Source organism: Vulpes vulpes, chromosome 15 (assembly GCF_048418805.1).
Source record: "Vulpes vulpes isolate BD-2025 chromosome 15, VulVul3, whole genome shotgun sequence".
In the NCBI taxonomy this organism is placed as follows: Eukaryota; Metazoa; Chordata; class Mammalia; order Carnivora; family Canidae; genus Vulpes; species Vulpes vulpes.
In genome coordinates, this window is record NC_132794.1 from 79,328,702 (window position 1) to 79,340,724 (window position 12,023).

At 40.1% G+C, this 12,023-nt stretch overlaps 1 protein-coding gene across 50 annotated transcripts in view; it reads left to right on the plus strand.

The window, feature by feature from the left end:
* Window positions 1–12,023, plus strand: part of LOC112913230 (WASH complex subunit 2-like) — a 93,363-nt gene that overhangs the window by 65,705 nt on the left and 15,635 nt on the right. For all 50 annotated transcript variants that reach the window (XM_072739305.1, XM_072739313.1, XM_072739335.1 and 47 more), the window contains 3 exons: window positions 1,826–1,957; window positions 5,365–5,528; window positions 10,730–10,826. In XM_072739305.1, coding sequence (XP_072595406.1) covers window positions 1,826–1,957; window positions 5,365–5,528; window positions 10,730–10,826 — 393 coding nt within the window. The remainder of the gene's footprint in view (window positions 1–1,825; window positions 1,958–5,364; window positions 5,529–10,729; window positions 10,827–12,023) is intronic.

Genomic DNA, 12,023 nt, shown 5'->3' on the forward strand with positions numbered 1-12,023 from the left:
ACCTCCCCTTCCACTACCCCTTGTTCATTTCCCAGAGTTAGGTGTCTCTCATGTTCTGTCATCCTCTCTGATATTTCCCACTCATTTTCTCTTTTTCTCTCCTTTCCCTTTTATTCCCTTTCACTATTTTTTATATTCCCCAAATGAATGAGACCATATAATGTTTGTCCTTCTCCAATTGACTTATTTCACTCAGCATAATACCCTCCAGTTCCATCCACATCAAAGCAAATGGTGGGTATTTGTCATTTCTAATGGCTGAAGAATATCCCATTGTATACATAAACCACATCTTCTTTATCCATTCATCTTTTGATGGACACCAAGGCTCCTTCCACAGTTTGGCTATTGTGGACATTGCTGCTAGAAACATCGGGGTGCAGGTGTTCTGGATTGGGGTGCAGGTGTTCCAGCGTTTCACTGCATCTGTATCTTTGGGGTAAATCCCCAGCAGTGCAATTGCTGGGTTGTAGGACAGTTCTATTTTTAGATAAAGGGCTAAGATCTATAAAGTATCCAAGATCTATAAGAACTTCTTAAACTCAACAGCAAAGAAACAAACAATCCAATCATGAAATGGGCTGAAGACATGAACAGAAATCGCACAGAGAAAGACATAGACATGGCCAACTAGCACGAGAAAATGCTCCGCATCACTGGCCATCAGGGAAATACAAATCAAAACCACAATGAGATACCACCTCACACCAGTGAGAATGGGGAAAATTAACAAGACAGGAAACAACAAATGTTGGAGAGGATGTGGAGAAAGGGGAACCCTCTTGCACTGTTGGTGGGAATGTGAACTGGTACAGCCATTCTGGAAAACTGTGTGGAGTTAAAAAGAGTTAAAAAATTTCAAATCTTATATGGCTTAATAGTATATAGAGTCATTTTGGCAGCTGAAACAACTCATGTACAGCTCTTGGCACTGTGTCTGGCACATAGTAAGTGCAAAGGAAATGTTTATTCTTGTCATTAGAGTCTTTATAAATGCCAGTTCATTTTTCTCATGGCCTTTCCTACCTTCCCACACTCTGCTTGAGGGCTCCCTTTATCGAATTTTACATTTCTATTCATCTGCTGTAGTACATTGTTAAGAGTGTTTTTCTGTCTAACTCAGGTTCAGGCTTTCTGATAAGTTTGTTTCTATTACCTTAAAGAAAATACTTTAATAGTAACTTTCGGAATGCTTGACTATATAAAAATCAACAGATGTCTTTGAACCTATGAGAATCGGCTTTTTAGGAGACCATTGATTTTATTTTATAAACTGTTTTTTATGTTCATATTATCTTTCTAAAATTAACCAGAAACATGCCTTTGCTCTATCCCAGTGTGTGTCTTTTTAAGTGTGAAAGAGTGGAGAAAGCTCCCAATTTCTGTTAAACCAGTCCTCTGGTTTCTAATTTATAGAAAGGTGTGTGAATTGTTGGCTGCCACACAAGCTGGACTGCTCTCTGTGATGAACACAAGGGTCCACCCACAGCAGGCCTGAGTGGGGCCAGGTTTCCTCCTTTTCTGTGACTTGGTCCTTAAGTTACCCTCCTCCTACTCACTCCCAGGACTTTGACTTTGAGTTCCATGTGGTCTGTTTACCTTCTGTGAGTGGAGAATACAGTTAGAGAAGATTACAGACTGTTGCTTTGGGATTATACATAAGAGAGAAGTGGGATTACTGGCATTTTGTGATTTTTTTTCCCTCTTGTATATATTCTGTCCTTGACCAGAGACTTACTCTTTAACAGTTTGACATGGAAAATTGTCTTGTTTTTTGTTTTATGTGTATGAAGTTGTCATACTCTTCTGCCATTTGTTTTCCCAGGATAATCTTTTTGGGACAACAGCTGCTAAGAAGCAGTCATCATTTCTTCTAACTCAGAGCCAAGAGAAAGCTAAACCATCTGAGCCTTCCAGGAAGAAAGCATCTGCCTTGCTGTTCAGCAGTGATGAGGAGGTGGGTTGAAAGTCTCTCCTAGAGAAGAGCAGGAGGTGGTTTGATGGGATTGAGGAGTTATGGCTATCCCAAACATTTTCTTTACCTACCTGTTTTCTCTGTCCACTGTTTAGTCACAAAAGACTGTTTTCATGAAACTTTTTTCTCTGGAAGAAAGATATTTAGTATAGTATATTAACTTACAGATTAATGTTTTCAGAACAGTTGAGAACAAACTAAGTATGCCCCTCAAATTATATGCTAATACAAATGAGTTAGGTCTTATATTATTAAATGATCATTACATTTAATTAATAAAGAAGTATAGCTATACATGGTAGGAATAGCCTATGCAAGTTTAACTCCCCCCCCCCCCCTTTTTAAATCATTTTATTTATTTATTCATGAGAAATACAGAGAGAGAGAGAGAGAGGCAGAGACATAGCCAGAGGGAAAAGCAGGTTCCATTCAGGGAGCCTGACATGGGACTCGATCCCGGGTCTCCAAGATCATGCCCTGGACTGAAGACGGCGCTAAACCACTGGGCCCCCGGGGCTGCCCCTTAACTCCCTTTCTAATGAGTCTTTTTTCTTTTTTAAAAGAGAAAGAGAGGGCAGCCCAGGTGGCTCAGCAGTTTAGCGCCTGCCTTCGGCCCAGGGCATGATCCTGGAGTCCTGGGATCGAGTTCTGCATCAGGCTCCCTGCATAGAGCCTGCTTCTCCCTCTGCCTGTGTCTCTGCCCCCCCCCCCCTCTCTCTGTGTCTCTCATGAATAAATAAAATACAAAAAAAAATAAAAGAGAAAGAGAGCACGCATGTGCACATGCACAATCATGAGCAGGGAGATGTGTAGGGGGAGAGATAATGACTCACTACTGAGCAGGGAGCCCAGTCCAGGGCTTGATGAGATTATGACCTGAGCCAAAGGCAGATACTTAATTGACTAAGCCACCCAGGTGCCCCCTGTTTGTTTGTTTGTTTTTAAATGAGTTTTAATAATATTTCTGTTTGCTATCTAGATACAAATTAGCAAAGCCAGTAGTGAATATGGCTTAGCTGCTGATTTAGCTGTACAGAAAAAGACCTTAAATATAACATTACAAACCCTGAGCATTAAAAATCTTCCTGCATTGTAGTAATTGCTTTTCTTTATTTTAACATTGTAGGCAAGTTATGAAGGTATGATATGGATAGAGAAGTTATAGACATATTAATTTTTTTTGTTGGAAGCAACTTATAATGATACAATACAATTTGCTTTTTTCTACTCAAACATATGAGTTAATGATGGATTGTCCTTTTTTTTTCATTCTAGCATTGTTAGTGGTTGTTCTTGCTGTAATAATGGCCAACTATCTGTGGAATATTTCCTGCACAGTATTATAGTGGTTCAGGGAAAATAAAAATACAGTTGACTTTTTTGACAGTGTGGGAATTAGAGGCACTGACATCCTGTGTAGTTGAAAATTTTAAAGATTTTACTTTAATTTATTTATTCATAAGAGACGCAGAGAGAGAGAGAGACAGAGACATAGGCAGAGGGAGAAGCAGGCTCCCTGTGAGAACCTGATACGGGACTTGATCCCAGGACTCTGGGATCATGACCTGAGCCTAAGGCAGGTGCTCAATTACTGAGCCACCCAGGAGTCCCTGTAGTTGAAAATTGACGTATAACTTCAGAATCTCCAAAAACTATCAATAGCCTACTGTTGACTGGAAGCCTTACCAATAACATAAACAGTTTTTTTTTTTAATTTTTTTTTAAATTTTTATTTATTTATGATAGTCACACAGAGAGAGAGAGGCAGAGACACAGGCAGAGGGAGAAGCAGGCTCCATGCACCGGGAGCCAGACGTGGGATTCGATCCGGGGTCTCCAGGATCGCTCCCTGGACCAAAGGCAGGCGCCAAACTGCTGCGCCACCCAGGGATCCCCCCATAAACAGTTTTTAACACGTATTTTATAGGTTATATGTATTATGCACTGTATTCTTATACGTTACCTGTGTTATGCACTGTATTCTTAAAACAAGTTAAAGAAAAGAAAATGTTAAGATCATAAGGAAGGAAAAAAAAAAAAAAAAAAAGATCATAAGGAAGGGATAATACCTTTATATTACTGTACATATATTTATTGAAAAAATCCATATGCAGTTCAAAGTCTTGTTGTTCAAGGGTCAATCGTATTAGCTAAAGTTGGGAACAACAGCACAGGCTGAATAAAGATAACCAGGATTCTAGACCAGTGACTCTCAACCTTGGCTACCCATTGGAATCACCTGGAAAACTTTAAAGAGTACTTTTACTTAATTCTGCTGTAAATTTTCCACTAAGTGGTTTGGTGTATGGCTTGTCCCTGGAATTTCCTAAAGGTTTCCTGGGAGAGTCTCACTACACTAGAGGAGCACTTCCCAAACCACGACATGTGAAGAAATCACCTGGGCATCCTGTTATGAATGTAGGCTCTGATTTAGAAAGTCTGGGGTAGAACCAGAATTCTGTATCATAATATGTACTGCTTATGGACCTCACTGTGATTTGTGAAACTAGTCTCTAGAGACCAAAGGACCACTTAAGGAAGTGTAACTATAAATTACACTTCTAGTGTATAAGTGTATGAGGAATTCCTGTATTTGAAGAAGTGAGAGTATAGCCAGGTGGGGTTCCCTTAAATGCTTTCCAAAGGTCAGATTCAGACTTTTGTGGTAAAAGGGTCACTAGCAGCTTTCATTGTGTTTTGTTTATATGTACATTGCTTGAGCTTTTTATACGTTTTTCCAGCCTGTTTTAGGATCTTTAAAGTATCATTTTCCTCCAAAGTTGAGTGTTACTGATTTTCTTTTTTGACATTCCTTTTTCTTCTCATTCTCCTCCATAAATAAGTTTGAATCTGCTAAGCTAGACAATTTCCCTTGTCCTAACCCAAAACAGAACCATAGAGGGGAGAGAAACATAATGTGATGGAGGAGGGCAGAAGGTCTGTGAGGTCAAAGAACTCAGCTGTCTAAATTTGAGTTCAAAGAAAAGTCCCAGAAATGAACTTTATTTTCAAGAATGATGCACTTAGTTTAATAATATAAATAATAGTGAAAGAGAATAGAAGGGAAGGGAGAAGAAATGGGTAGGAAATATCAGAAAGGGAGACAGAACATGAAGACTCCTAACTCTGGGAAACAAACTAGGGGTGGTGGAAGGGGAGGAGGGTGGGGGGTGGGAGTGAATGAGTGACGGGCACTGAGGGGAGCACTTGATGGGATGAGCACTGGGTGTTATTCTATATGTTGGCAAATTGAACACCAATAAAAAATAAATTTATTATTAAAAAAATACTTAGTTTAAATATATTTTAATGAGTATAAATTTCATTTTACTTCCAGGTTCCTTGGTCTGAATTGCCACTGGATTTTAATGTGTGTTTTATATTTTAAGGACCAGTGGAATATTACTGATTCACAGAAGAACTCAGCGTCTGATAACAGGTCTAAACATAAGGACTCTGGCACTACTCAGGAACAGGACGCCAAGGCTGTCAAAAAGACCAGCCTCTTTGAGGAGGATGATGAAGATGATCTGTTTGCTGTTGCAAAGGATAGGTGAGATAGTCATTGTAAGAAATCCTTTAACCAGTGTCTGTGTTAACAAGTAAATATATTTGATTTGCAGGATGTCAGTTACTTGGGGTGACATAATATTCATTATAGTCATACAAGGGAGAACATCTTTGATTTTCACTTGTAAGATATTTTTCCCCCCCGATACTGGTTAATGTTTTTCTTAGTGGATTTACCTAATTTCTTCTACTTATTATTTTTTTAACCCCTAAATATTATTTTTGTTTGCTAGGGATTTAAGTGCAGTTTGTTGTCTTTTGTTTTTGTTTTTCTTCTGGGATACCCTATAGAATATAAAGTTTGGTCTGAGTTAAGTTTTGCATTTGAATGGAAATATACTCAGCATTGAAAATATCCTATATCCTATTTGAAGGATGGTTCTCTGCAGGGTAGTGCTGTGTCACACTTGCTGATCTGGGTGGTCCTCCACATGAATACTTGGACTAAAGTTGAGGACATTTTGTAGACTGAACATGAGCGGTGTTAGTGGTGTAAACATGCTGCTTTTACAGACAATAGCAAGTGTAGGAGAGCATGTGGAAGAATTGGAGCCCTTACACAGTGGTGGCAATGTAAAATAGTGCCACTTTGGAAATCAGCAGTTCCTTAAAAAGTTAAATGTGGAGTTACTATATGATTTAATTTCACTCTGAGGTAGATGCTCAAGAGGAATGAAAAATAGGTCTACCCCAAAACTTGTGTATGAATGTTCTTTGCAGCATTATTCATAGTAGCCAAAAATGGAAACAAGCCAAACATCCCATCAACTGATGACAGGATAAAAAAAAATGTGTTATCTCCATACGATGGACTCTTAACAATAAGAAGGAATAAAATATTGATGCATGCTACAACATGGATGAACCTTAAGTATTTTGTTAATTGAAAGCAGCCAGTCGGGATCCCTGGGTGGCGCAGCGGTTTGGCGCCTGCCTTTGGCCCAGGGCGCGATCCTGGAGACTCAGGATCGAATCCCACGTCGGGCTCCCGGTGCATGGAGCCTGCTTCTCCCTCTGCCTGTGTCTCTGCCTCTCTCTCTCTCTCTCTCTGTGTGACTATCATAAATAAATAAAAAATTAAAAAAAAAAAAAAGAAAGCAGCCAGTCACAGAGGACCACATGTATGGTTCCATTTGTATATAATGTCCAGAACAGATAAATCTGTAGAGACAGAAAGTAAATTAGTGTTTGCCTGGGGCTGAGGAGCCAGGAAAATTGGGAGAGACTTTTAACAGGCATGGGGGTTCGTTCTGGGTTGATGGAAATAGTGAGAAATTATTATTATTATTTTTAAAGATTTTCTTTATTTATTCATGAGAGAGACACAGGCAGAGGGAGAAGCAGGCTCCATTCAGGGAGCCAGACATGGGACTGGATCCGGGGTCCCCAGGATCAGGCCCCGGGCTGAAGGTGGCGCTAAACTGCTGAGCCACTGGGGCTGCCCAATACTGGGAAATTAGATCATAGTGATAGTTGCACAACTCCAGCTATACTAAAAACCAGTGATTTGTGTATTATATTGTAAAGAGCAAATTTTATGGTGTGTAAATTGTATCTCAAAACCATTCTAAAGAAAGAAGCTTTATGACTCTAACAAAGTTGTGAAATGCTGCCTTGTGAGCAGGGCACTCAAGTGTCCTGACATACCTGCACAGTCTTGCTTTGTACCTATCATTCCATCATGACTATTAATTTCTCTGTCACTCTCAGAAGTGTCCTGGTTTTGGGACACCTGGGTGGCTCAGTGGGTGGGCGTCTGCCTTCAGCTCAGGGCATGATTCTGGGGTCCCGGGATCAAGTCCTGCATGAGTGAGGCTCCCTGCATGGAGCCTGCTTATCCTTTTGCCTATGTCTCTGCCTCTATGTGTCTCTCACGAATAAATAAATAAAATCTTTAAAAAAAAATGAAGTGTTCTGGTTTAGGCCATAGGCTCTGTGTTTATCTTTATGCTTGCTGATGTCTGTACCTTTCAAGTCAAAAAATGTAACTTGTTTATGGTGAGAAATACCTTAGTTGACTGAGCAGCATTTTTCTTCTGAGGACAGAGCTCCACAAGGAAACCCAAATTAATTAGTTAATTAGTTAATTTTAAGATTTTGTTTATTCATGAGAGACACAGAGAGACAGAGACATAGGCAGAGGGAGAAAGAAGCAGGCTCCCTGCAGGGAGCCCGATGCGGGACTTGATTCGAGGACCCGGAATCACGCCCTGAAATGAAGACAGATGCTCAACCACTGAGCCACCCAGGTGCCCCAGGAGGCCTAAATTTAACCAGCAGTTGCTCAGTGTGTGAAATGAGGGCCAAGGTTAGGACCCTTTTGTTTTCTGTTGTAGTCCTGTTCAGAGAGCTAACTCGTTTTCTGTAGCTTACCTTCAGAATCTGTCATCACATATTTTTTGTGGGTTGGTTTGGTGTTTTGTTTTGTTTTTAGAAATAACTTGTTCAGAAAATCATGCATAAGATGTTCTGCTGTAGCTATTTAATGAGGTTTCTGGTATTCTTCTGGCGTCTGTAGAGTTGTTCTTTTTTTTTTTTTTAATTGGAGTTCATTTTGTCAACATATAACATAACACCCAGTGCTCTTCCCGCCAAGTGCCCCCCTCAGTGCCGTCACCCAGTCACCCCAACCCCCCGCCCACCTCCCTTTCCACTCACTACCCCTCGTTCATTTCCCAGAGTTAGGTGTCTCTTGTGTTCTGTCACCCTCACTGATATTTTCACTCATTTTCTCTCCTTTCCCCTTTATTCCCTTTCACTAATTTTTATGTTCCCCAAATGAATGAGACCATAGAATGTTTGTCCTTCTCCGATTGGCTTATTTCATTCAGGATAATACCCTCCAGGTCCCTCCATGTCGAAGCAAATGGTGGGTATTTGTCATTTCTAATGGCTGAGTAATATTCCATTGTATACATAGACCACAGCTTCTTTATCCATTCATCTTTCGATGGGCACTGAGGCTCCGTACATGGTTTGGCTATTGTGGACATTGCTGCTATAAACATTGGGGTGCAGGTGTTCCAGTGTTTCACTACATCTGTATCTTTGGGGTAAATCCCCAGCAGTGCAATTGCTGGCTTGTAGGGCAGGTCTATTTTTAACTCTTTGAGGAACCTCCACACAGTTTTCCAGAGTGGCTGCACCAGTTCACATTCCCACCAACAGTGCAAGAGGGTTCTCCTTTCTCCACATCCTCTTCAACATTTGTGGTTTGCTGCCTTGTTAATTTTCCCCATTCTCACTGGTGTGAGGTGTATCTCATTGTGGTTTTGATTTGTATTTCCCTGACTGGGCAGCGCTGGAAAGCTCCAGGGGAAGTCGAGGGACTTACAGAGAGTTAGAATCATAGAGTTGTTCGTTCTTTATGATTACTCATCACTTGGTAGTCAAGTATTTTGGTTATAATTTGTATAAATTTTATTAAAAAATTTTTAAATTTTATTTGAGAGAGAGCACACTGGCAAGGAGGAGGGGCAGAGAGAGAGGGAGACATAGACTCCCTGCTGAGTGGGGAGTCTGACATAGGACTTGATTCTAGGACCCTGAAATCATGACCTGAACTGAAGACAGATGCTTAACCAACTGAGCCACCTTGGGACTCTATAATTTGTGTAAATTTTAATTAGGTATATATGCATAAAGGCATATTAGATACCACCTTACTATGTCATTACAAATTGCCTTTTTGCTTTTGTAACTTCTTTAAGGTATAGTCTTTTTTTAAATTTTTTTTATTTTTTATTTATTTTTTAAGGTATAGTCTTAATGTATAACCATTCTTTAGTGTATATGTCTAATTAAGTACACTCAACCATTTGGTCAGTTCTGTAGTCTGTGATCCTTAGGTTTGGTTTTCTTTTTTTTTTTTTAAGAGATAAGCAGGAGTCAGTTTTAAACTAATGAATAAGCTACATATATTGTGTCTTGCTAGTAATTAATTTTACGAAAAGATTATGATACATGTACTTGTGTATGTATTATGTTCTAATGTAAGTAGTTATATATGGTGAACAATTTATTGAAATGACGTGTTACTCTGATTTTTACCTAGCTAAGATTGAATTTAAAGTTTTTGTTACTTTTGTAATTCTGTAGTGTGCTACTTGGATGACTCCTTATCATATAGTAAAAACTGGAACTTGACCTTTCAGTAGTTAAAACGCTTTCTGTTCTGGCTTCCCCATGTGTGGTGCTAAGCCTCCATGTGGCTCTCCACTTTCATATTCCTGTCCCTTAAAAGTCCTGATCAGTATTTGTTCCGGCAGATGTTTATTGGCCACCTTCTCTGCAGGTGCCAGGGCAGAATCCTAGGTGAGGAGGAAGGTGAAGATAGGCTAGAGGAAAGTGGCGAGGAGACCTGTGGTTGAAAGCACCTAGTATATTCTCTCTCTCTTTATATTTTAACTTCACACTGTTTTTTTTGTTTTTTTTTCCCCCTGAGTTGGCTCTACATGCAACATGGGACTTGAACTCATGACCCTGGGATCAAGAGTTGTATTCTCTATCAACTTAGCCAGCCAGGCACCCCCCAGTATATTCTTTTTTTTTTTTTTTAATAATTTTTATTTATTTATGATAGTCACACAGAGAGAGAGAGAGAGGCAGAGACATAGGCAGAGGGAGAAGCAGGCTCCATGCACCAGGAGCCCGACGTGGGATTCGATCCCGGGTCTCCAGGATCGCGCCCTGGGCCAAAGGCAGGCGCCAAACCACTGCGCCACCCAGGGATCCCCCCCCAGTATATTCTTTATTGAAAACAAATGCTAGAGATCCTTAGTTTCTGTACTTTTGGAGAATTCTAGATACTAACAGTTGCTATAAAAATCTAGTAACTCAGATCTTTATAGCATTTTTACCCAAACCCACCTCTCCTCCAAGCATCCCAAAACATGCTTTTAAATCCTTCACAAAGCTAACATAGTGCACCTACAGCGAGTCAAAGGAACAAGATGAGAAGGCCCCCAAACTCTCCTATATGAGGATGGAGGGACAAAGGCTGATGATTTGCTTGGCACAAATTGCACCTATTTCATTTCTGGTTTGCTTTTAACTATATAAGGTCAGCAGATGGCTTGGCTGTTTGGTGGTAGGTGGGTTCTTTGAAGTATAGCCTAGAGGGAATATTGTATATATTTTTAAGTCACATTTACCTTTAATTTGATCTTTTGTTTGATTGTATAGCCAAAAGAAGACCCAGAGAGTGTCACTTCTCTTTGAAGACGATGCTGATAGCGGAAGCTCTCTCTTTGGCTCTCCTGCATCTCTTCCTCCTACAACGGTATTCTTAAGCTTCTAACCCCAGGAAATATCCTTGAGGTGATGTTACATGCATAGTGATACTTCCCTGAATCAGCTCTTAAAACCTGACCTTGGAGGCTGAGTCAATGGAAAAACCCATTTGTCTAGTTTTAGAGATCTTCTGGTTAGTGGTATTTTACAGATGAAGCACAAGTACAAAGTGTGGAGGAAAGGATTCCTCCATGTCATGTATCCTATTAGCATCAGGAGTAGGACTCTAGAGTCTTAGGGGAGACTGCTGCTACAGTTCCAGTGGAGGTTGGCAGGCTCAGCGATGGCAGCATGGAATTGTACTAACATTAGATCAGGTCTGTAAGGCACATGTTATTCCTTTTAGGAGCACGTTTCAAGTATTAATACTTTGGTCCTGGTTTATGTGAGTAGCCAGTCAGTAAAAGGGAAGGAAATTCTACACATGTTACAACACATGCTACAACATGGATGGACCTGGAAGACCTCACATTGAGTGAAATAAGCCAGTCAGAAGAGGGCAGATAGTATAGGATTCTACTTAACATGAGGTACCTGGAGGAATCAACTTGATACAAACTGAGAGTAGAATCATGGTTGCCAGGGGCCAGGGGGAGAGAGAAATGGGGAGTCTTTTAATGAATACAGAGTTTCAGTTTTACAAGATGGAAAAATTCTGGAGATTGGTTTTATAACAATATGAATATTCTTAACACTATGGAACTCTGTCCGTTAGTTAAGATGGTAAATTTTATGTTTTTTACCATAGTTAAATTTTCTAAAAATTAAAGGATGTGATTTAAAAAAAAGACCAATCAGTGGCTTTCTGGTGTAAATGATTCCAGTGATTACATCTAAATGACATCACTACCACAATCACCTAAGCCAAAATATTTAGCCAATTTTGATGTTAGTTATATCAAAAAGGAGTATTAAAGAATGAAAGGCAGATGGGATTATGATATTTGTCCAGGGAACCCAAGCATACTAGAATCCTGCTCTGGCCTGTCATTCATCCCTTGCCAAATCCTCCCCTTAGTGGGCATATGTGTGTGTGCACATAGAAAAAAGTAAGGCCAAGCAATACTTTGTTGCCAGCTGGTAGTTGCTGATAGCCCTGAAGGGAAATGTAGAACTTTTTAGGCTAGACCCCACAGAAACATCCGTTATCTGACCTGAGTTAGCCTAAAAGGCCAACTCACAGCCT